At 39.2% G+C, this 26,252-nt stretch overlaps 1 protein-coding gene and 1 long non-coding RNA gene across 2 annotated transcripts in view; one reads left to right on the top strand and one right to left on the bottom strand.

Moving 5' to 3' along the window:
- Positions 1-9,431: 9,431 nt before the first annotated feature.
- LOC144334322 (uncharacterized) overlaps positions 9,432-26,252 on the bottom strand; it is a 123,598-nt gene continuing 106,777 nt past the window's right edge. The window contains exon 2 of the long non-coding RNA XR_013404058.1: positions 9,432-9,698. This is a non-coding gene — a long non-coding RNA (uncharacterized LOC144334322). The remainder of the gene's footprint in view (positions 9,699-26,252) is intronic.
- Positions 16,299-17,252, top strand: LOC714905 (olfactory receptor 51J1). The gene has a single exon (XM_001111430.4). It carries the CDS (start codon positions 16,299-16,301, stop codon positions 17,250-17,252), a length of 954 nt encoding a protein of 317 aa, XP_001111430.3.

The following is a 26,252-nucleotide window of genomic DNA, read 5'->3' as shown; positions in this document are numbered from 1 at the left end:
GCCACATTTTCTTAATCGAGTCTATCGTTGATGGACATTTGGGTTGGAGTCTTTGTTATTGTGAATAGTGCCACAGTAAACATATGTGTGCATGTGTCTTTATAACAGCATGATGTATAATCCTTTGGGTATATACCCAGTAACAGGATGGCTGGGTCAAATGGTATTTCTAGTTCTAGATCCCTGAGGAATGGCCACATTGTCTTCCAAAATGGTTGAACAAGTTTACAGCCTCACCAACAGTGTAAAAGTGTTCCTATTTCTCCACATCCTCTCCAGCACCTGTTGTTTCCTGACTTTTTAATGATTGCCATTCTAACTGGTGTGAGATGGTATCTCATTGTGGTTTTGATTTGCATTTCTCTGATGGCAAGTGATGATGAGCATTTTTTCATGTGTATGCTGGCTGCATAAATGTCTTCTTTTGAGAACTGTCTGTTCATATCCTTTGCCCACTTTTGGATGGGGTTGTTTTTTTCTTATAAGTTTGTTTGAGTTCTTTTAGATTCTGGATATTAGCCCTTTGTCAGATGAGTAGATCGCAAAATTTTCTCCCATTCTGTAGGTTGCCTGTTCACTCTGACGGTAGTTTCCTTTGCTGTGCAGAAGCTCTTTAGTTTAATTAGATCCCATTTGTGAATTCTGGCTTTTGTTGCCGTTGCTTTTGGTGTTTTACACATGAAGTTCTTGCCCATGCCTATGTCCTCAATGGTGTTGCCTAGGTTTTCTTCTAGGGTTTTTATGGTTTTTAAGTCTAACATTTAAGTCTTTAATCCATCTTGAATTAATTTTTGTATAAGGTGTAAGGAAGGGATCCAGTTTCAGCTTTCTACATAAGACTAGTCAGTTTTTCCAGCACCATTTATTAAATAGGGAATCCTTTCCCCATTTCTTGTTTTTGTCAGGTTTGTCAAAGATCAGATGGTTGTAGATGTGTGGTGTTATTTCCGAAGCCTCTGTTCTGTTCCATTGGTCTCTATTTCTGTTTTGGTACCAGTACCATGCTGTTTTGGTTACTGTAGCCTTGTAGTATAGTTTGAAGTCAGGTAGCATAATGCCTCCAGCTTTGTTCTTTTGGTTTAGGATTGTCTTGGCAATGTGGGCTCTTTTTTGGTTCCATATGAACTTTAAAGCAGTTTTCTCCAATTCTGTGAAGAAAGTCATTGGTAGCTTGATGGGGATGGCACTGAATCTATAAATTACCTTGGGCAGTATGACCATTTTCACTATATTGATTCTTACTACCCATGAGCATGGAATATTCTTCCATTTGTTTGTGTCCTCTTTTATTTTGTTAGGCAGTGGTTTGTAGTTGTCCTTGAAGAGGTCCTTCACATCCCTTGTAAATTGGATTCCTAGGTATTTTATTCTATTTGAAGCAACTGTGAATGGGAGTTCACTCATGACCTGTTTGTCTGTTATTGGTGTGTAAGAATACTTGTGATTTTTGCACATTGATTTTGTATCCTGAGACTTTGCTGAAGTTGCTTATCAGCTTAAGGAGATTTTGGGCTGAGACCATGGGGTTTTCCAAATGTACAATCATGCCATCTGCAAACAGGGACAATTTGACTTCCTCTTTTCCCTATAGAATACCCTTTATTTCTTTCTCCTGCCTGATTGCCTTGCCCAGAACTATGTTGAATAGGAGTGGTGAGAGAGGGCCTCCATGTTTCATGCCAGTTTTCAAAGGGAATGCTTCCAGTTTTTGCCCATTCAGTATGATATTGACTGTGTGTTTGTCATAAATGGCTCTGATTATTTTGAGATACATCCCATCAATACCTAATTTATTGAGAGCTTTTAGCATGAAGGGCTGTAGAATTTTGTCAGAGGCCTTTTCTGTATCTATTGAGATAATCATGTGGTTTTTGTCTTTGGTTCTGTTTATATGCTGGATTACATTTATTGATTTGTGTATTTTGAACCATCCCAGGGATGAAGCCCACCTGATCATGGTGGATAAGCTTTTTGATGTGTTGCTGGATTCGGTTTGCCAGTATTTTATTGAGGATTTTTGCATTGATGTTCATCAGGGCTATTGGTCTAAAATTATCTTTTTTTGTTGTGTCTCTGCCAGGCTTTGGTATCAGGATGATTCTGGCCTCATAAAATGAGCTACGGAGGATTCCCTCCTTTTCTATTGATTGGAATAGTTTCAGAAGGAATGGTACCAGCTCCTCCTTGTACCTCTGGTAGAATTTGGCTGTGAATCCCTCTGGTCCTGGACTTTTTGGTTGTTAGGCTATTAATTATGTATGTGTACAGGAATTTATCCCTTTCTTCTAGGTTTTCTAGTTTATTTGCGTAGAGATGTTTATAGCATTCTCTGATGGTAGTTTGTATTTCTGTGGGGTCGGTGGTGATATCCCCTTTATCGTTTTTGATTGCATCTATTTGATTCTTCTCTCTTTTCTTCTTTATTAGTCTTGCTAGTGGTCTGTCAATTTTGTTGATCTTTTCAAAAAATCAACTCCTGGATTCATTGATTTTTTGAAGGGTTTTTTTGTGTCTCTATCTCCTTCAGTTCTGCTCTGATCTTAGTTATTTCTTGCCTTCTGCTGGCTTTTGAAGTGTTTGCTCTTGCTTCTCTAGTTGTTTTAATTGTGATGTTAGGATGTCCATTTTAGATCTTTCCTGCTTTCTCTTGTGGGCATTTAGTGCTATAAATTTCTCTCTACACACTGCTTTAAATGTGTCCCAGAGATTCTGGTATGTGGAGTCTTTTTTCTCATTGGTTTCAAAGAACATCTTTATTTCTGCCTTCATTTCATTATGTACTCAGTTGTCATTCAGGAGCAGGCTGTTCAGTTTCCATGTAGTTGAACAGTTTTGAGTGAGTTTCTTAATCCTGAGTTCTAGTTTGATTGCACTGTGGTCTGAGAGACAGTTTGTTATAATTTCTGTTCTTTTATATTTGCTGAGGAGTGCTTTACTTCCAATTATGTGGTCAATTTTGGAATAAGTGTGATATGGTTGTGAGAAGAATGTATATTCTGTTGATTTGGGGTGCAGAATTCTGTAGATGTCTATTAGGTCTGCTTGGTGCAGAGCTGAGTTCAATTCCTGGATATCCTTGTTAACTTTCTGTCTCGTTGATCTGTCTAATGTTGACAGTGGGGCGTTAAAGTCCCCCATTATTATTGTGTGGGAGTCTAAGTCTCTTTGTAGGTCTCTAAGGACTTGCTTTATGAATCTGGGTGCTCCTGCATTGGGTGCATATATATTTAGGATAGTTAGCTCTTCTTGTTGAATTGATTCCTTTACCATTATGTAACGGCCTTCTTTGTCTTTTTTGATCTTTGTTGGTTTAAAGTCTGTTTTATTGGAGATTAGGATTGCAACCCCTGCCTTCTTTTTGTTTTCCATTTTCTTGGTAGATCTTTCTCCATTCCTTTATTTTGAGCCTACGTGTGTCTCTGCACATGAGATGGGTCTCCTGAATACAACACATGGATGGGTCTTGACCCTTTATCCAATTTGCCAGTCTGTGTCTTTCAATTGGAGCAGTTAGCCCATTTACATTTAAGGTTAATATTGTTATGTGTGAACTTGATCCTGTCATTATGATGTTAGCTGGTTATTTTGCTTGTTAGTTGATGCAGTTCTTCCTAGCATCAATGGTCTTTACGTTCTGGCATGTTTTTGCAGTGGTTGGTACCAGTCATTCCTTTCCATGTTTAGTGCTTCCTTCAGGATCTCTTGTAGGGCAGGCCTGGTGGTGACAAAATCTCTCAGCATTTGCTTGTCTGTAAAGGATTTTATTTCTCCTTCACTTATGAAGCTTAATTGGCTGGATATGAAATTCTGGGTTGTAAATTCTTTTCTTCAAGAATGTTGAATATTGGCCCCCACTCTCTTCTGGCTTGGAGAGTTTCTGCTGAGAGATACACTGTTAGTCTGAAGGGCTTCCCTCTGTGGGTAACCCAACCTTTCTCTTTGACTGCCCTTAACATTTTTTCTTTCATTTCAACTTTGGTGAATCTGACAATTATGTGTCTTGGAGTTGCTCTTCTCAAGGAGTATCTTTGTGGTGTTCTCTGTATTTCCTGAATTTGAATGTTGGCCTGCCTTGCTAGGTTGGGGAAGTTCTCCTGGAGAATATCCTGCAGAGTGTTTTCCAACTTGGTTCCATTCTCCCCATCTCTTTCAGGTACACCAATCAGATGTAGATTTGGTCTTTTCACATAGTCCCATATTTCTTGGAGGCTTTGTTTGTTTCTTTTTACTCTTTTTTCTTTAAACTTCTCTTCTTGCTTCATTTCATTCATTTGATCTTCGATCACTGATACCCTTTCTTCCAGTCGATCAATTCGGCTACTGAAGCTTGTGCATTCATCACGTAGTTCTCATGCCATGGTTTTCAGCTCCATCAGGTCATTTAATGACTTCTCTACAATGGTATTCTAGCTAGCCATTCATTTAATCTTTTTTCAAGGTTTTTAGCTTCTTTGCAATGGGTTCGAACTTCCTCCTTTAGCTTGGAGAAGTTTGATCATCTGAAGCCTTTTTCTCTCAACTTGTCAAAGTCATTCTCCGTCCAGCTTTTTTCCATTGCTGGCAAGGAGCTGCATTCCTTTGGAGGGGGAGAGGCACTCTGATTTTTAGAATTTTCAGCTTTTCTGCTGTTTTTTCTCCATCTTTGTGGTTTTATCTACCTTTGGTCTTTGATGATGGTGATATACAGATGGGGTTTTGGTGTGGATATCCTTTTTGTTTGTTAGTTTGCCTTCTAACAGTCAGGACCCTCAATTGCAGGTCTGGTGGAGTTTGCTGGAGGTCCACTGCAGACCCTGTTGCCTGCGTATCAGCAGCAGAGGCTGCAGAACAGCGAATATTGCTGAACAGCAAATGTTGCTGCCTGACTGTTCCTCTAGAAGCTTCATCTCAGAGAGGTACCCAGCCATGTGAGGTGTCAGTCTGCCCCTACTGGGGAGTGCCTCCCAGTTAGGTTACTCGGGGTTCAGGGATCCACTTGAGGAGGCAGTCTGTCCGTTCTCAGATCTCAAGCTCCGTGCTGGGAAAACCACTACTCTCTTCAAAACTGTCAGACAGGGACATTTAAGTCTGCAGAGGTTTCTGTTGCCTTTTGTTTAGCTATGCCCCACTCCCGGAAGTGGAGTCTACAGAGGCAGGCAGGTCTCCTTGAGCTGCAGTGGGCTCCACCCAGTTCGAGCTTCCCAGCCGCTTTGTTTACCTACTCAAGCCTCAGCAATGGCAGTCACCCCTCCCCCAGCCTCACTGCCACCTTGCATTCAGATCTCAGACTGCTGTGCTAGCAATGAGTGAGGCTCTGTGGGTGTGGGACCCTCCGAGCCAGGTGTGGGATATAATCTCCAGGTGTGCCGTTTGCTAAGACCATTGGAAAAGCACAGTATTAGGGTGGGAGTGACCCAGTTTTCCAGGTGCCATCTGTCACAGCTTCCCTTGGCTAGGAAAGGGAGTTCCCTGATCCTTTGCACTTCCCAGGTGAGGCGATGCCTCACCCTGCTTCAGCTCACACTCGGTGGGCTGCACCCCCGTCTTGCACCCACTGTCTGACAAGCCCCAGTGAGATGAACCTAGTACCTCAGTTGGAAATGCAGAAATTCACCCGCCTTCTGCCTCACTCACACTTGGAGCTGTAGACTGGAGCTGTTCCTATTTGGCCATCTTGGAACCTATATCTTGAGTGAGTGTCTTAGTTTTGAGTTCAAATTTGATTGTACTATAGTCTGAGAAACTATTTGTTATGATTTCAGATCTTTTGCATTTGCTGAGGAGTGTTTTACTTCCAATTATAGGATCAATTTTAGAGAAAGTGCCATGTGCAGAGGTTGCAGTGAGCTGAGACCATGTCACTGCACTGCAGCCTGGGCAACAAAGCAAGACTCCATCTCAAAAAAAAAAAAAAAGAAAAAAAAAAGAATAAGTGCCATGTGGCACCAAGAAGAATGTGTAGTCTGTTGTCCGTTGTTCTTGGGTGGAGAGTTCTGTAGTTAGCTATTAGGTCCCCTTGGTCCAAAGCTGGGTTCAAGTCCTAAATATCTTTGTTAATTTTCTGTCTTGATGATCTGTCTAATATTGACAGCGGGGTGTTAAAGTCTCCCACTATTATTGTGCGGGAGTCTAAGTCTCTTTGTAGGTCTCTAGGAACTTATTTTATGAACCTGGGTGCTCCTGTATTGGGTGCATATATATTTAGGATAGTTAGCTCTTTTGTTGAATTGATCCCTTTACCATTTTGTAATGCCCTTCTTTGTCTTTTTTTATCTTTGTTAGTTTAAAGTCTGTTTTGTCAGAAACTAGGAAGGCAACCCCTGCTTTTTCTGCTTTTCATTTGCTTGGGAAATTTTCTTCCATTCCTTTATTTTGCACTGTGTGTGTTTTTGCATGTGAGATGGGTCTCTTGAATACAGCACACTAATGGGTCTTGACTCTTTATCCAGCTTGTCATTCTATGTCTTTTAATTGGGGCATTTAGCCCATTTACATTTAAGGTTAATATTGTTATGTGTGAATTTGATCCTGTCATCATGATGCTAGCTGGTTATTTTGCAGACTTGTTAATGTAGTTGCTTCATAGTGTCATTGATCTGTGTACTTCAGTAGGCTTTTGTAGTGGGTGGTAAAATTTTTTTTTCCCTTCCATATTTAGTGCTTACTTGAGGAGATCTTGCACAGCAGAACTGGTGGTGACAAATTCCCTCAGAATTTGCTTTTCTGAAAAGGATTTTTTTCTCCTTTGCTTATAAAGTTTAGATTGACTGGAAATTTTAGATTGGAAATTATTTTCTTTAAGAATGTTGAATATTGTTTCCAAATCTCTTCTGTCTTGTAGGGGTTCTACTGAGAGGTCCATTGTTAGTCTGATAAGCTTCCCTTAGTTGGCAACCTGGCCTTTCTCTCTGGCTGCCCATAATATTTTTTTCTTCATTTCAACCTTGTGGAATCTGATGATTATGTGTCTTGGGGTTAATCTTCTCATGGAGTATCTTACTGGGGTTTTTTGGATTTCCTGAATTTGAATGTTGGCCTGCATGGTTAGGTTGGGGAAGTTCTGGATCACATCCTGAAGTATGTTTTCCAACTTGGTTCCATTCTCTCCATCTCTTTCACATACCCCAGTCAGTCATAGGTTTGGTCTTTTTCATAATCCCATAGTTCTCAGAGGTTTGGTTTGTTCCTTTTCATTCTTTATTGTCTAAACTTGTCTCCCTGTCTTATTTCAGTAAGATAGTCTTCAGGTTCTGAGATTTCTTTCTCTGCTTGGTCTATTCAGCTGTTGACACTTGTGGTTGTATTGTTAAGTTATCATGTTGTATTTTTCAGCTCCATCAGGTCATTTATGTTTCTCTCTAAACTGATTATTCTGGTTAACAGCTTTCAGTAATGTTTTATCATAGTTCTTAGCTTCTTTGCATTAGGACAGCATGTACTCCTTTAGCTCTACAAAGTTCATTATTACCCACCTTCTGAAGCCTACTTCTGTCAGTTCATCTATCTCAACACAGTTCTGTGCCCTTGCTGGAGAGGTGTTGCAATCATTTGGAGGAGAAGAGGATCTCTGGCTCTTTGAGTTTTCAGCATTTTTACATTGGTTCTCATCTTCATGAGCTTATCTATCTTTGATCTTTGAGGCTGCTGACACTGGGATGGGGTTTTGTGGTGTCTTTTTTGTTGATGTTGTTGCCGTCTTCTGTTTGTTTTTCCTTTAACAATCAAGCCCCCTTCTATAGAGCTGCTGCAATTTGCTGGGGGTCCACTCAAACCCTATTCATTTGGGCCCCTCCTGCACCTGGAGGTGTCCCCACTGGAGACCACAGACCAGAAAAAGATGGCTGCTGCTCCTTCCTCTAGGAGCTCCATCCCAGAGGGGCACCAACCTAATGTCAGTGGGAACATTCCTGTGTAAAGTGTCTGTTGACCCTAGATGGAGGGCGTCTTACCTAGTCAGAAGGCACAAGATCCAGGACCTGCTTAATGAAGCAGTCTGGCTGACCCTTGGTAGATCCAGTGTGGTGCCCTCTTGTCTGGACTGCCCTGACTCTTCAGAGCCCTGAATCCCTCTTGTATGGACTGCCGCGACTCTTCAGAGCCAGGAGGCAGGAAAGACTAAGTCTGCTGATCCATGAAGACTCCAGCTGCCCCTCCCTCCAGGGACTCTGTCCCAGGGAAATCAGAGTTCTATCCATAAACCTCTGGTTGGAGTTCCTAATATTCCTTTTTTTTTTTTTTTTTTTTTTTTTTTAAGACGGAGTTTCACTCTTGTTGCCTAGGCTGGAGTGCAATAGCAAGATCTTGGCTCACTGCAACCTCTACCTCCTGGGTTCAAGCAATTCTCCTGCCTCAGCCTCCCAAGTAGCTGGGATTACAGGTGCCTGCCACCACACCCAGCTAATGTTTTGTATTTTTAGTAGATACTGAGTATCACCATGTTGTCCAGGCTGGTCTTGACCTCCTGACCTCAGGTGATCCGCCCATCTCAGCCTCCCAAAATGTTGAGAGTACAGGTGTGAGCCACCGCACCCAGCTCGAGTTGCTGATATTCTTACAGGCAGGCCTTGCTTGGTGATGAGGGATGAATCTGGGATCCACCTAAAGAAGGAGTCTGGCTGTGATCTGTCACAGCTGCTGTGCTGCGCTGTGGAGAATTTTTCTTGGTTCAAATCATCCAGTCTTCCCAGCACTGGCAGGGGAAAACAGCCAACTACTGCTGCAGTGATGGCAGCCACCCCTCCCTCCAGGAACGTGGTTTTTTTAGGCAGTGTCCAGCCTGCTTCCACTAGCCACAGCCTGAGTGGCTGCCAAGAGTCTGCACAGCTCTGTGCTTGTGTCCCAAGGCCCTGGTGGCATGGGCTCACAAGGGGATCTCCTGATCCACAGGTTGCACAGGTGTGTGGAAAAAGCATGATTTCCCCGGTGGGGGAGCACAATCCCCTTCTCCCTTGGCTGGGGGTGGCAGCTCCCCTTCCCCCCTCTGGCTACTGGGTGGGCTGTCACTCCACCCTATTTTCCTTGCTCTCTGTGGGTCAAACCAACCACCTAGTCAGTCCCAGTGAGAGAACCGGGATACCTCAGTTGAAGGTGCAGGATTCACTCACTATTTTCATTCTCAGTGGAACCCACTAATCAGCCATCTTGGCCCCTCCCTCAAACATTTCTTAAATTTTTTTTTAAATTATTGATCTTGGAGATAAAGACTTGGGGGAAAATTAGTTTTCAAGTGTGATAGAGAATGTTTCCATTTAATATTAAAATTTTCTTCTTTTGCAAAATAAAATACATGCAACTGTCATACTAAGTATATTTCAGTTAGATATAGAAAACATGGTTTTTGTTTTAATTCTGTAATGCTATGCAAAATAAGAGAAATGTCTTCTAACACTGGCCAAACTCTATCTTAGTCTATTTGGATTGCTATGCAAAAATACCATAAAATGAGTAGCTCATAAACAACAGATATTTATTTCCTATAGTTCTAGAGGCTGAGAAGTTCAAGATCAAAGCACTGACAGATATGGTTTCTGGTGAAGGCCTACTTTCTGGTTAGTAGTTGATGTCTTCCCACTGGGTCCTCACATGGCAGAAGGATCAAGGTGGCTTTCTGGAGCTCCTTTTATAAAGGCTTAGTCCCATTCATGAAGTGTCTGTCCTCATAACCTATTCAGTTCCCAAAGGCCCCACCTCCTCATACTGTCACATTGGTGATTCGATTTCTGCATATGAATTAGAAGAGGGGAAGAAACATTAAGATCATAGCAATCTTCTTTATTTTTATTTAGTTATAAGAAAAGGTCTAGGATTGGTTTTTGTCTTTGAATCATGATTGGTTTCAGAAGTGGGTGACAATATGGAATTGGGCTTTTTTACTCATCATCCAGAAAACCAACAGGTTTAAATGAGCATTGCATATCTGCTTTTTTACTCATCCTGAGACATATCTGTAATAGCAGTTAGATTGAGAACCAGGAACATTTTTTTTCTATTATAAAGACGCACTTACTAGATAATGTCAGGACACATTATACGTTTCTTTGCTAAGACTCAGATATGATATCCCTCTCTAGACTATGCCTAATTTCTCGATCTCCTGACCTCGTGATCCGCCCGTCTCGGCCTCCCAAAGTGCTGGGATTACAGGCTTGAGCCACCGCGCCCGGCCTGACTATGCCTAATTTCTAACATGCTTTTAATAAGCAGAAATTTTTGTACAACAGGAGCCCTAGACAACGTTTTTGTTTGTTTGCTTGGTATTGCCTCTTAATTCTCCACTTAATGGCCCACTAAACAAAATTATTAAATCACTTTGTATCCAGCCCTCTGCTTATACAAATTCTGTTTTTCTCCTATATATTCAAGCAGATCTATGCCCTCATGTTTTAGCAATAAACACAAATAATTTGGTTCACATCTAAGCATCTGCTTTAAAGGGGAGGAGTATGAGCTTTGCTAATCTATTTTATAATTCTCTTGGTACACAGATGATTATCAATGATAATAATCATATGATACATTCATTATCTTATTGAGCAAGTTCTCCTGTCCTCCTAGTACAAACTTTTATTTGTGGGCAAACTTTTCTCATGAAAATATGGCAAACATTCTTTGTTTCAGTAGCTGCAATGATATGAAATATGTCTTTCTGAGAAAGGTGTGCAGTTTTTCTAGAATGACTTACTTGAGAACAATAATTAATGAACAAAACTCTAATTTTCATTTATACGTCAAAGATTATTAAATTATTGTCAAACTCAATGAATGTATAATGGTAATGGTAATAGGGCTGAAGACTGAAAAAGGAAAATATGACCAAAGTCTCCCAGAACACGATCCCAGTTTATAACAAAAATGACAACCTCTTTTATGCGTGTATTTATGCTAAATGTTTGAAGCAAGCACTGACATTTGGGAAAAAATATACCAACAGCCGAAATTCAACTTGGTGTTCATATGAATCATCCATCCATTGATCTTTCATCACAAGTTCTGATCTTTTTCAATTCCAATGAAGTTTATTTCAATACGACTTTTGCCACTCACTCCATAGTCATATTCTGTACCTCATGATCAACCAGAAGTACTTTTCTTCTCTTTTTAAACTCTAATACCCCATTTCCTAATCACAGGTATGTGTGTGTGTGTGTATACACACATATATTAGATCCAGATATATATATACACACATATATAATCCATACCACATGTGATATAGATCTAATCCATGTGATCTAATCTAATCTAATCTATAGATCTAATCTGTACCACATAAGCTATCATTTAAAGCATTTTCTCACCAATTCACAAAAGTCCTCTCTTGTTAAGCCAGTGGCTCAAAAAATAAGTATTTTCAAAGCAGTTTTATTAAGTCTTATAAATGGATCATAGTGGACTTTCAAGACAAATCACATTTTTTTCCTCTTTTCAGTCAGACAATTATCCAATGGACCAACCATATACAAACAATCAAAGCTCATTGGTTCCACATTTTTAATTCTTCTTAACATTGAGCTGTGGAAGTACCCACTTTCTGCTAGCTCTCTCTAGCCATCATATGCTGGGAAGCTCTATTCATCACAGCTTTTTGATTAATCTTTCCCCCATCCGTATGCCAACCTAATCTAGAAACTTTTCTCACTATAGCTTAACCCCTTACATTCTGTCATCTCCTGAAATTAAACATTCTTGATGTTCTCTGGATACTAACAATTCTGTGACCTTCTCCTTTCTTAATAAATACACATTCAGAAAAGTGATAGTTGATGACCACAATAGACTAATGTTTCATTTCTTTAGGATACAATTGCCCAATAATACTTATATCAGCTAATATTTCTACTGCACTTTTTATCAGACACTTTTTAAGCAATTTACATATATTAGTTATTTAAATATACTAGATAAATACTATTATTACACTCATTTCACAAAGACATTGACTCTATATCTTTGCTTGTTTCCCTTAGGTTCTCTAGATATTGAGAGAGGGTGATGTTATTACCTGGGTAATTGCTCCTCAGGGAACCTAACTTTCTCCCTATTACTCTACTCCCAGGGACTCTTATCAGCTTTTTAAAAAAATAAGGCAGCATTCCAGCCCCAGGACTAAGAAGATATGAATGCCACAGTGGCTGGGACTTGTTGAACTGAGCTTCCCCATCCCATCTGAGGCTCAGAGGCCAGTTCTACTTGAGGTGAGTGCACAAGCCCACGATCCCTGATATGGCTTGGCTCTGTGTCCCCACTAAAATTTCATATTGAACTGTAATCCCCACAATCCCCATGTGTCAGGAGAGGGACCACGTGGGAGATTATTGGATCATGGGGTCAGTTTCCCCTATGCAGTTCTCGTGATACTGAGTCTTCATGAGATCTGATGGTTTTATAAGGCAGTTTTCCCTCTTCTTGCTAGCTCTCTCTTGCCTGCCACCATGTAAGGTGTGCCTGGTTCCCCTTCTGCCATAATTGTAAGTTCTCTGAGGCCTCCCCAGCTATGTGGAAATGTGAGTCAATTAAACCTCCTTTGTTTATAAATTACCCAGTCTCAGGTAGTATCTTTATAGCAGTGTGAGAATGAACTAATACAATCCCCAAGCCCTGCCTTCTGAAGCAGCATTCAGGAGTCCCAACCCCATGTCACAGTGTGAAGCCCTTAGCATTTTTCCTAAGACAGTAGTCAACTCCCTAGCTTCTTGAACCTGTCTGGTAGAATGAGAGGAATCATGTCCTAAATTGGTGGCAGGTGGAAAACAAAACAAAAACACCAGAGAACATCATGAATTCTTGAAATAGTTTTGCCATCATATTATCTTGGATTACTCATGAAATGCATATGTCTGGTTTATATGCTCATCTACTAAGTGGGAAATTCTTGTCTCCTTGTTTACCTCGCAGATATGGTCTGAGTATCAGTGAGCCAATAACAAGGAGAGACAAATTTTAATTAAAAGTTGGAAATAAGCTGACTGTGATTGACTCCTTCTGAGAATGCCTGAAAGAGAGAGAGAGTGGAGAGAATATTAACATTCACTGGTTGCTAAAGGCTCACATTAAATATTTAGAGCCAGTCCCTGAGGTAAATATTAACATCTTTATCTTTAAAAATAAAGATATGAATGTGCACAAAGGTAAAGTATGCAAAGTTATGCTGCACATAAGATTCACCTCCAATTCTGTCCAGCACCAGGGGTATAGTCGTTGCTGTCCCACATTCTATTTTTTTCTGCTGATTTGTTGTGTCCTATTATACTGGGGTATAGACTACATGATCTATTTTGTAAACTTTCAAGCTAAAATGCTCTTGTCAAACAAATCCTAAACTCAGGAGAATGATTGTTTTAAGATCTATTTCAAGTCTCTTATCTGGCAGTAGAGACTCTGGAGATGGAAACTGAGAAAGATGCAAAAAAAAAAAAAAATGCAAGAAAGAAAAAAAAGAGACCACAGAGGGGCAGAGAAGGCAGAGGAGGAGAAACTCTAGTCTCAAGTGTCAGTCAAGATTTGTTTCTTCCAATATCCGTTTATTTGAGGTGTGGCAGGCAAGATAGAGGGTGCAGTGGGATCAAGGATTCAGCAAGGCAGCACACGGGAAGAACAGCTGCTCAATCCAGAGGCAGATCAATATTTGATCTATTTAAAGAAATAAGAAGGCTATATTGAGCTTTTGGAGGTGAGAAAGGAACATAAGGGCATAAGAATGGGGAAGACAAATGTTTCTCATTTTCGGCCATAAGATGTTCTGACATGTGTGATCATTCGTTAAGGTCAATAATTTGTCCCTGAATTTCCCTGCCCTACATTTTAACATAGCCCACAGCACAGAGCTTTTCCTAAACTGATAATCTACTCTGTTACATTGTATCAGAGCATGATAAGTGTCCAGAGATCTTGTATTTAGTCTATTTAGCCAGGCAATTAATTTTTTTCTTTCCATATTTTTATGATAGGAAAAATACGAAAACATCAATTATTTTAATATCCTATTACATCTACAGTATTTATTTTCCCATATTTTATTTTAGCTTTTGTCAAAGTGCCATCTTATATACCCACTGCCATGGTAATCTCCTTTTTTTTTTCCTGCACCACATTGCATACAACCTAGCCTGGAAATTTTCTACTAATTCTTAGGTCTTAGCTGAAATGCCACTTTCCAAGGAAAACTTTTCCTGACTTTTAAGAATAAATTGGGTTTTTCCCTTTAGGACCCTCTCAAAGTATCTTGAACATTTCCTTTGTAGTACTCAATATAATTGTGACTAGCTTGGAGATAAGACTTCAGCATAGGTGACGACTATTTGAATATTTGTGGAAGAAGATTTGTTCTTCATGAGCTGTGGTTGAAAGTTGCAGAGATTTTCTGAGTAGGTCTAGGACTCTGCGTTGCCTAGGTCCTGCATGGTCCGTGACATAGAGGTGCGCTGACTGGTCCTAGATCTGCAGAGCAAAGAACTTAATAATAACCATTATGGAATAGTGAGGTCCCTGTTGATGTGTAAGTTCAGCAGTGGCTGAATGAAAAGTTCATAGAAGAATCAGATTTTCAGCACATGTGGGAAGCATGTTTGCTCATGTGTGAATAGGTAAGCAAGTGTGTCTGTGTGTGTTTGTGTGCATCTGGGTGAACGACTTGAAAACAATCTTCAGAGGTCCTTCCTACTATGCTCGTCCAGGATTCTAATGTAACTGCTGACCTAGACAATGCTTATCTCAAAACACACCCAATTCAGGCAGGTGGTTTTCTCTTTCCCTCGACTGCCTTCCTCTCCTCCCCAGGAGAATATCCTTTGAAAATCTGTTTAGATTTCCAGTGTTGTTGCTGTAGTGTATTCAGCAGTGTGTCTGAGCTAGAAAGAAAAGGTCCCAATGGATAAGGTAAGTTTCTTTGAGAACTGTTGAGTCAACAAATTGTGGATGTCATCATTGACAGAATATTTTCATGAACCTTAAAGTCTGCACACACATCCACAAATGTAGGTTCCTTCTCCTTCCTGAATCTTCCATGCCTTTGCACATAATCTTTCTAGTTGACTCCTAGAATTTTCAAAACATGGGACGGCTAACCCAGTGTGGGTCCAAATTTCTTGCTTTTCTAGTTTAATTCTCTGCCACTTGCTCCAGACTCTGGCCACTGCCACTATCTCAGCCTTGCTTAATTATTCATACAATTATATTCATTCATCAGGTAATTTTTAGCTCTTTTTATATACCATGCTATGGACCTCATCTTTATATATTTACCAATAAAATATTTTCACCTATTCCTGACATTATTCCATCTCTCATTTTGGGATTGCTTACATTTGTCTCTTTCCCCAGCAGCTTTTTACGGCCACACATCTCCACACCAATGCAAGGCAGTCATTTCTCTCTGAGTTGATCCAAGGTGCACTACACCTTAAATGCATAATCTTTCTTTTCTTTCTTTCTTCCTTTCTTTCCTTTTTCTTTCTTATCCTTCCTTCCTTCCCTCCTTTTCTTCTTCTTCTCCTTTTCTTTTCTATTTCCTTCCTTCCTTCCTTTACTTCCTTCCTTTCCTTCCTTCCTTTACTTCCTTCCTTCCCTTCCCTTCTTTTCTTTCTCTCTCTCTTCCTTCTTTTTCTTCCTTCCTTCTTTCCTCTCGTTTCCTTCCTTCTTTCCTCTCTTCTTTCCTTCCTTCTTTCCTCTCTTCTTTCCTTCCTTCTTCCCTCCTTCCTTCTTTCCCTCCCTCCCTCTTCTTTTATTTTCTTTTTTCCTTCTTTTCTCTTCTTTTTTCTTTTCTTTTATCTCATGTTGTTGCCCAGGCATAAGTGTAGGGGTGCAATCTTGGCTCACTGCAATCTTTGCCTTCTGGGCCCAAGTGATCCTCCCGCCTCAGTTTCTCAAATAGCTAGGACTACAGGCACACTCCACCAAGTCTGGATAATTTTTGTCTTTTTTTATTAGAGACAGAGTTTTGCCATGTTGCCTAAGCTGGTCTCAAACTCCTGGGCTCAAGTGATCTGCCTACATTAGCCTCCCAAAGTGCTGGGATTACAGGCATGAGCCACTGCATCTGATCAGAGGCATAATTTTCTTTCTGTCTATAACATAATGTCATTTTCTATAACATAATTTTCTATCTGCCTATGACAGAGGCTGTAGCACTCTCCATATTGGAAATTTCTTGATGGTGGTCATTTGTCAGTTTTTAGAAATAAGAAATTCGGCCACATAAATCTGTGAGTTTGCTTTTTTCTTCCCTTCCCTCAGCGCCGTTATCTTTCTTCATAATGATGTCATCTCACTAATTTGTTTCTAATTTTCAAGGTGGCACTGATACCAGGGGATGATATGTCAACATGAAAAATTCTAATAACTCTTCAGGGTTTTTACCTACGACATTCATTTTGGTTGGCATCCCAGGGTTGGAGGCAGAGCACCTCTGGGTATCCGTCCCCTTCTGCCTGATATACATCATCATTTTCCTTGGGAATGGAATCATTCTTCATGTCATCAGAACAGATGTTGCCCTACATCAACCCATGTACCTCTTTCTTGCCATGTTGGCACTGGCCGAGGTTGGTGTCTCTGCATCCACCCTGCCTACAGTGTTAGGCATATTCCTTTTTGGAAATACTGAAATTAGTTTTGAAGCTTGTCTTCTCCAGATGTTCTCCATCCATTCTTTATCTATTATGGAGTCAGCTGTGCTGCTGGCCATGTCTTTGGACCGCTTTGTAGCCATCTACAGCCCACTGCGTTATACAGCTATCCTGACACTGCCCAGGGTCTTTGGCACAGGAGCTATTATCGTACTGAAAAGCATTATGCTCATGACTCCATTGCCCATTCTCTTACAGCGTCTGTCCTTCTGTGGCCACAATGCTCTCTCACATTCCTATTGTCTGCACCCAAATCTTATCTATCTATCTTGTGGGAACATTTCTGTTAATAATATCTATGGGATTTTCATTGTTACCTCTACTTTTGGGCTGGATTTGTTGCTGATTGTGATCTCCTATGGGCTCATACTCCACACTGTACTGGGTATTGCCACTGGAGAAGGGCGGAAGAAGGCATTCAACACATGTGGCTCACATATCTGTGCTGTGCTTGCTTACTATGTGCCTATGATTAGCTTGTCTATAGTGCACCGCCTTAGACATCGTGTGTCCCCTCTGCTGCAAGCCATGATGGCCAGTGCCTACCTCTTCTTCCCACCTGTTGTCAATCCTATTGTCTATAGCATTAAGACCAAGGAGATCCGTGGTGCCATTTTCCGAATGCTATCAGAAAAAAGACCCAGAGTGTAGCCAAAAACCATAGTAGGAAGAAATGTTTTTGTTTGTTTGCTTGCTTTCTATAATAACAGGTGGCCCTAGATTGCATGTTATGTAATTGATATCACCTTAAAACATGGCGTCTAACAGGAGGTTCTCTACAGTCTGACCATGAACGGAGGTGAGGGTGCAGGTAGAGGTGAATTATGTGTGACAGAACAGTACACGAAAGTGAGGCTATTTTAAAACATGTGCTATGAGGTTTTCTTCATTACCTTGTATACCTGGAGCAGGAATGCAGAAAAGATTGTAACACAGCACTCCTCATAAGGAAAAGGCACCTGGGAGTTGGAAGGTATAATGGGAACTCTATTGATCCCTCTGTGCTAGGGAGAGAGGAAGTAAAGTGTATTATATTGTCTTCAGTTATTGCTCTCTGAATTCAATAGGAGAGAAACATACCAGCTAGTTCAAAGGAGGCTTCCACTACAGGCTATGATGTGGCATTCACCCAACCTTACCAAGGCCCCAAGTTGGAAGTCTCAAAGATTAAAAATCCTGTTTATTATGCAAACTTGAGACTCTCTCATCCAGGTTGCAGAAACTTTTAGAGGCAAACATCCTCTTTGTAGATATTCATACTTTCTACCTCGTTGGATGCTCTTTTGCAGGCGTTTAAAATGATACAGTTTATACTTACATTTTCAGGGAAAGAAATTAAGATTTTTAACATAAAATATATACTAAGAATTTTATTATTTTCATCACTTCCTATAGCAACCCTAAGAAATAGGATTAATGGGCCGGGCGCAGTGGCTCAAGCCTGTAATCCCAGCACTTTGGGAGGCCGAGACGGGCGGATCACGAGGTCAGGAGATCGAGACCATCCTGGCTAACACGGTGAAACCCCGTCTCTACTAAAAAATACAAAAAATTAGCCAGGCGAGGTGGCGGGCGCCTGTAGTCCCAGCTACTCCGGAGGCTGAGGCAGGAGAATGGCGTGAACCCAGGAGGCGGAGCTTGCAGTGAGCTGGGATCTGGCCACTGCACTCCAGCCTGGGCGACAGAGCCAGACTCCGTCTCAAAAAAAAAAAAGAAAGAAAGAAAGAAATAGGATTAATGTAATTATTACTTTTCAGATGAAAAACTGATGTTTACATACAGTAAACATCGTGCTTAAATCTATGCCTCTAAGACCTAGCATTGGAATGTACCTGGGTAAGACTTCAGAGTCTGAGCTCTTAACCCCTAAATTGTGTCAACGAAGCAAGAAATAAAGCTCTTTGATCTCATTAGTAGTCAGCCAAGTAGAATTTATTGAGGTTACTCAATGGGTCAGGTATACTTCTAGGCCCTAGAGATAAAGCAGTGACAAAAGACACAAGGTTTCTTCCACTAAAAGAACTTAGAAAGAACTTTTTTTTCTACATTCTCCATCTCTGCTGTACATTTCACTTCCTGGAATGATGTTTAGAAACAAGTTTTAAATTGACCTTATAATGATCCTTTTACAAATAAGCACACACTGATAAAGCTTATGAATATAAATTTTAAACATTTTAAATAGTTTGCTTGCATTTTGCATTGTAAAGATGTCAATAATTGACAAAGAGTGCTTTTACAAGAAGTCTTAATTTCTTGCACAGTTAATAGTGTGAGACTGCCTCCAAGTTTCCATATACTCTGTTTCTAGAGATTCTGACCTGGGGATCTGCAGTTGCCTATAGCCATACCCTAAATTAATAGCCTGCTGATAGATGACACAACTCTGTAGAGGACAATGCCTCAAAATTATCAATGGAAACCAAGCAAGTAAATCCACAAGAAGAATCATTTCATCAGTGGCCAGATAAATAAGACAGTGATTATTTCCTGGGATGAGAAGAGAAGAAGGAACATCTGAGTAACATTAGAGTATCTGTAAAAAGACATCCCACAACCAGGTAGGTACAGGAAAAGATGTTAGGACCAGATTGTTAAATGACTTAACATAAAATGAGAATCTTAGGAAGTCACTTCCATTTTCCCTCTGAGATTGCATAGTGAATTATCAGCCTTCTTAAATATTATTACCATATTATATTTAGTAAATGTAAGGCCATTGGAAATACTGAAGCTCTGTAAAGATAACTTGTCCTTAGATGTTTCTCAGATTATAGCCAATTTACTGAATATCTTCGGCTTCATTCTAGAATGGATTTCTTTACATGTAATGCTCCTTCTAGTTCTATTTTTTCCAATCTTTACCCTGAAGTCCAGTCTCAGAGACAACATCAGGTTCAGGAAGAATCCTAGAAAATCACACAGTGAAAAGAATCTTGGAAACTCTTGGTGTCTATGAAATTGTGTAATAAGCAGAATCTCAAGACTCTCTGGGATTTTCTACCTTTATATTCTACTATTTTAACTTAAAATTTATACTTTTGGAACTATCTTTTATGTTCTCAACAAGACAAAGTTACAAGTCATTATATTCAGCTATGCATGGAGCTAAATTAAAAATTAGGACACTAAATAAACACTTTCACATTTATCAAGGGAATACGTGTTTGCTTCAAGCCAATTCTCCTGCCAAGAACAATTAGAAAAGATACAGAAATAGTTTTAAATGACTTCAGAGAGCACTCAAGGCAATGAGGATGTAAAGATCAAGATTCCAAACAGAAGTGAAGCCTAGAGAAGTATGCCTGATATTTATGGAGATTTTTCCCCTGAACAATGAGATCACTTGGACTCGGGAAGGGGAACATCACACACCGGGGCCTATTATGGGGAGAGGGGAGGGGGGAGGGGGGAGGGATTGCATTGGGAGTTATACCTGATGTAAATGACGAGTTGATGGGTGCTGACGAGTTGATGGGTGCAGCACAGCAACATGGCACAAGTATACATATGTAACAAACCTGCACATTATGCACATGTACCCTAGAACTTAAAGTATAATAAATAAATAAATAAATAAATAAATAAATAAATATATCAATTTAAAAGTAATAGATGAGGAAGTAAGAAGAGTTTACAGCAAACTCAGAGAGCTGGAGTACAAGAAGACAATTGTCAGAGCTACAAAAATAAGCAGTCAAATGCATAATGACAATGAAAAATTTTATTACAGCTTTTCTAGGAAATAACACAACTAAGCCAAAACCACAAAATTAATTATTTAAAATATTTGAAAAACATCATTAAAAATATCGATCTTATTAATAATTAAAAAACAAGAAAATAACAATTATGTACTACCCATTTTTTAACTGCATGTGGAACACCTACCAAAACTGACATTACTGTGGGGCATATTTCCTGATCTGTATTGAGGGAACAGGATGTATTCATTTTGCAATAATTTTTGAGCTATACACTTATAAGATGGACACTTTTATCTCTTAATATTATATGCACATAAAAAAGTATATAATAATAATCACCTGCCTTTGTGGTGATGAGGAGTGAATCTCTGCACATTGACTTTCAAGAAATCTCCTGTTTTGAGTTCCACACGATATCATCCCCTCTTCCTGAGTTTCAGCTGCCTTAAATACATGAAACTTTCTGACTTAGCAGAATTGCATGGTTTCTTGTTCACTTCTTCCTCTGTAATCAGTTGGGTTCTATATCTCTTTGCTTTGCAAAATCAGTTGTCATACACATCCATGTGCTTCCCATTTTCATTTTTTGAAAATTTCTCACCCGCTTTTGCTTTCTCACACATTATACTATTCACCATGAGTTAATAGTTGTATTAATATTAATACTTAAATAAATACATGTGTTCAGTTTACCTGCTTTACATATTTTGATTTACACAGTTTTTCTCCCTTTCTGTCTCCCATCAGATTTTTTTTTTTATTATTCCCCCTGTTTATTCTAGAGTTATAAACTGTACTTCTATTCTCATGGGTAAAGTTTTAATATCTGTACTTTATAAATTTCAATGATATTCAAAATATCCTTCATTCTCTTCAAATAAGCAAATAATTTAATATATTTTAAATTACCATATATTTCCTCCTCTGCCATTTTTTCTATCAATAATGATTAATTTTGTATCCACATTTTAATAAAATATTATTGACAAAGATTAAACATTCACATGATTGAAATTTCAAAAGATTTGAGAGAATATATATTGAAAATATTCACCTTGTCTACATTTCAATAATTCTGGCTTCTCTCCCCAAAAACATATTTTCACAGGCTTATGATACTATCTTTTCAATTTTTCACTGATCTTCCCTGAAACTACATCTTACATCACTCTTTTTCTCTCTGAACTACAGCAATATCAAATATCTTTCATTTTCTGCAGTTCCAAATTAGCTTTCACTGTTTACAACAAGCTGCTTCATCCATCTGTAATGATTATTACCCTTCCTTGCTCACTGCAGTCCCTTCCTCCTCATCCTTTAATTTTATCCCAATAATTGCTTCCTAAGTGATACCTTATTTTATCCCATGTATTAGGAAAAACCTCCTAGCTTAACACTGTCAAAATTCTTTCCTTCCTTCCTTTCCTTCCTTGTTCCCTCCCTCCCTCCCTTCCTCCCTCCCTTCCTCCCTTCTTTCCTTCCTTTCTTCCTTTTCTTTCCTTGCTCTTTTCCTGCAATGGCCTTGGATATGTACTAATAAATTTGGAAAAAATGTAGCAGTCAGAGCAACTGTTCTAATTCCTCATATTCTCCATCTATTTGTTAAAACAAGAAAAGTCATTCATGACATCCAATTGCTGATCTGGTGCTATTTGCTAGAGACTGGTCTGGCACTCACAGCTGAAGTTTGGTGCTCTTTTGTTACATACAAACCATTCAGAATGTCGTTTACAAGACCAGCCTGTGATCACAATGTATCCAGAAAAAAAAAGACCATTTTATAATCCAAACATAAACATTGTCCAAGCCTCAAACTACCGAGCAATCCCCCTCAGTTAATTAGAGTGACTCCAGGTTTATTATCAACTCAGCCTTAATCTCACTTTCTATAGATAAGATTTGTGAATTTAACAAAGGAAAATTAAATGCTACTTCCTGGAAGCATTTAATTCATAGAAAAGCATCAAATCCTTAAGCCTTCTTCAAAATCACCTAAAACAAGCCCATAACCTATAATAATATTTTTGTAACACCCTCCTAATTCCAAATGTTGTGCATTCTTTATCACTACAAGTAATAAACCCAACTTGTTCATCTATAGGTATGTTCTTGGTGGTATTAGCCTTTTTTAAAAAGGATGCCCTGACTTCTAAGCAGGATGTAAGTCTATGTAAGACCAATACTCCTGCTGAAAATAACTAGAAAAGTTGTATTTTAAAATCACTGTGTGTGTCTGTGTGTGTTCAAAGGCATTTAGGAAGCTATGAAGCAAGGGCAACAAGAGGTTGCCCTCTCAGACTCTGGAGAGTGGAGAATCTTGGAGAGGTAAACTGACATCTAGAGCCATTTTCTTTCTTTTTTTTTTTTTTTTTTTTTTTTTTTTTTTGAGACGGAGTCTTGCTCTGTTGCCCGGGCTGGAGTGCAGTGGCCGGATCTCAGCTCACTGCAAGCTCCGCCTCCCGGGTTTACGCCATTCTCCTGCCTCAGCCTCCCAAGTAACTGGGACTACAGGCGCCCGCCACCTCGCCCGGCTAGTGTTTTGTATTTTTTAGTAGAGACGGGGTTTCACCGTGTTAGCCAGGATGGTCTCGATCTCCTGACCTCGTGATCCGCCCGTCTCGGCCTCCCAAAGTGCTGGGATTACAGGCTTGAGCCACCGCGCCCGGCCGAGCCATTTTCTTTCCCTGGAGGCATATGTCAATTCCCTGCAAGAGGAAAAAGATGAGGATATGGGCTTTGCCCAGACAGAGGGAAAAAGACACACCAGCAGAACAGAAAAGAATTTTGAATTAACTAAAGTAAATCCAATTAGCATTTTTCAAAAAGTAAAGGAAAATGGGGAAAAGCTGATGAAATAATGGAAAAATTCACCAAAGAATTGGGATATATTAATAAATAATTCAATGTAAATTCTAGAACTAAAAAAATCTATCAAAATAAATGCATTTAAAAGAATATTAAAGGTAACAGAAAGCTATTCCAAGAAAAGAAAAACAAGTCAATAGAAATAGCCAAATGAAAGCACAAAAAATGAAAATATAAAGATATGTGAAATACATGTAGGACATTTAAAAGATGTAACATTCATAGAAACTTAAACGGTAGAGGAAAAGGAGGTACAGAAGCAATATTTCAAGAGACAATGGTTGAGAATTCCCCTAAACTGGTAAAACACATCAACCCATGTATTCAAGAAGGTCCACATAGTTTATGAAAGCCCTGAATAAGCATATCATATTTAAATTAACAGAAACCAGTAACAAAGAGAAATACACTGAAGTCAATCAGAGAAAAATGTCTCCTTATCTTTAAATGGTCAAAAATAGTACAAACAACTGGATTCTCAGTAGAAATGAAAGAAGCTGAAAGATAATAGATTTATATATGTAAAATAACCACCAACATCCCATTCTATACACAGTGAAAATATTCTTTTAAAATGAAAAAGTAGTTTTCAGATAAGCAAACACCGAGAGTATTTGTTAGCAGCAAACCTGCATCATATCAAATGTGTTCTTTAGTCAAAAGAAAAATGATCCCAGAGACACGCACAGAAATATGGAGCGAAATTAAAAGCATTGGAAAAGGTAAATATATAGAAAAAAGCAAACATTGACTAAAAAAAACAATAATACTCATGTTGTATTGGGGTTTGAACATTCTTTGAACTATATTTGTGGCAGGAATAATGCAAAAAGAAGGAGATATAATTTGAGTTTTTAAAGTTCTGAACTTCTGTCTAGCATTATTGGGAAAATGGAAAAATGGTAATTTATAGTAGACAATAAGATGTCAAGATGCAATTTGTTATCTACAAGATAATCACTAAAAGAATAGTAAAATACAGTCATGTTCCACATAATGACTTTTCTATCAACAATGGATTGCATGTAGGACAGTGGTTCCATAGATTATAATGAAGCTGAAAAATCCTATCACTTGTTACTTACTATACTTTACCTTTTATTGTTATTTGAGAGAGTACTTCTTCTACTTAGAAAAAAAAAGTTAACTGTAAAAAAGACTCAGGTCCTTCAGGAGGTATTCAAGAATAAGGCGTCATTATCCTAGGAGATGACAGCTTCATGTATGTTATTGTCCAAAAGATCCTCCAGTGGAACAATGTGTGGAAGTTGAAGATAATGTACTGATGATCTTGATCCTGTCTAGGTCTAGGCTAATGTGTGTGTTCGTGTCTTTATTTTTTTTTTTAATTTATTTATTATTATTATACTTTAAGTTGTAGGGTACATGTGCATAACGTGCAGGTTTGTTACATATGTATACTTGTGCCATGTTGGTGTGCTGCACCCATCAACTCGTCATTTACATCAGGTATAACTCCCAGTGCAATCCCTCCCCCCTCCCCCCTCCCCATGATAGGCCCCGGTGTGTGATGTTCCCCTTCCTGAGTCCAAGTGATCTCATTGTTCAGTTCCCACCTATGAGTGAGAACATGCGGTGTTTGGTTTTCTGTTCTTGTGATAGGTTGCTAAGAATGATGGTTTCCAGCTGCATCCATGTCCCTACAAAGGACACAAACTCATCCTTTTTGATGGCTGCATAGTATTCCATGGTGTATATGTGCCACATTTTCTTAATCCAATCTGTCACTGATGGACATTTGGGTTGATTCCAAGTCTTTGCTATTGTGAATAGTGCTGCAATAAACATACGTGTGCATGTGTCTTTATAGCAGCATAATTTATAATCCTTTGGGTATATACCCAGTAATGGGATGGCTGGGTCATATGGTACCTCTAGTTCTAGATCCTTGAGGAATCGCCATACTGTTTTCCATAATGGTTGAACTAGCTTACAATCCCACCAACAGTGTAAAAGCGTTCCTATTTCTCCACATCCTCTCCAGCACCTGTTGTTTCCTGACTTTTTAATGATCGCCATTCTAACTGGTGTGAGATGGTATCTCATTGTGGTTTTGATTTGCATTTCTCTGATGGCCAGTGATGATGAGCATTTTTTCATGTGTCTGTTGGCTGTATGAATGTCTTCTTTTGAGAAATGTCTGTTCATATCCTTTGCCCACTTTTTGATGGGGTTGTTTGTTTTTTTCTTGTAAATTTGTTTGAGTTCTTTGTAGGTTCTGGATATTAGCCCTTTGTCAGATGAGTAGATTGCTGATAAGCAACTTCAGCAAAGTCTCAGGATACAAAATTAATGTGCAAAAATCACAAGCATTCTTATACACCAGTAACAGACAAACAGAGAGCCAAATCAGGAATGAACTTCCATTCACAATTGCTTCAAAGAGAATCAAATACCTAGGAATCCAACTTACAAGGGATGTAAAGGACCTCTTCAAGGAGAACTACAAACCACTGCTCAGAGAAATAAAAGAGGACACAAACAAATGGAAGAACATACCATGCTCATGGATAGGAAGAATCAATATCGTGAAAATGGCCATACTGCCCAAGGTAATTTATAGATTCAATGCCATCCCCATCAAGCTACCAATGAATTTCTTCACAGAATTGGAAAAAACTGCTTTAAAGTTCATAGGGAACCAAAAAAGAGCCCGCATCTCCAAGACAATCCTAAGTCAAAAGAACAAAGCTGGAGGCATCATGCTACCTGACTTCAAACTATACTACAAGGCTACAGTAACCAAAACAGCATGGTACTGGTACCAAAACAGAGATATAGACCAATGGAACAGAACAGAGTCCTCAGAAATAATACCACACATCTACAGCCATCTGATCTTTGACAAACCTGAGAGAAACAAGAAATGGGGAAAGGATTCCCTATTTAATAAATGGTGCTGGGAAAATTGGCTAGCCATAAGTAGAAAGCTGAAACTGGATCCTTTCCTTACTCCTTATACGAAAATTAATTCAAGATGGATTAGAGACTTAAATGTTAGACCTAATACCATAAAAATACTAGAGGAAAACCTAGGTAGTACCATTCAGGACATAGG

This window comes from Macaca mulatta, chromosome 14 (assembly GCF_049350105.2).
Source record: "Macaca mulatta isolate MMU2019108-1 chromosome 14, T2T-MMU8v2.0, whole genome shotgun sequence".
In the NCBI taxonomy this organism is placed as follows: domain Eukaryota; kingdom Metazoa; phylum Chordata; class Mammalia; order Primates; family Cercopithecidae; genus Macaca; species Macaca mulatta.
The sequence above is the reverse complement of the archived record's forward strand: the minus strand, read 5'-3'. Positions and strand labels throughout refer to the sequence as shown.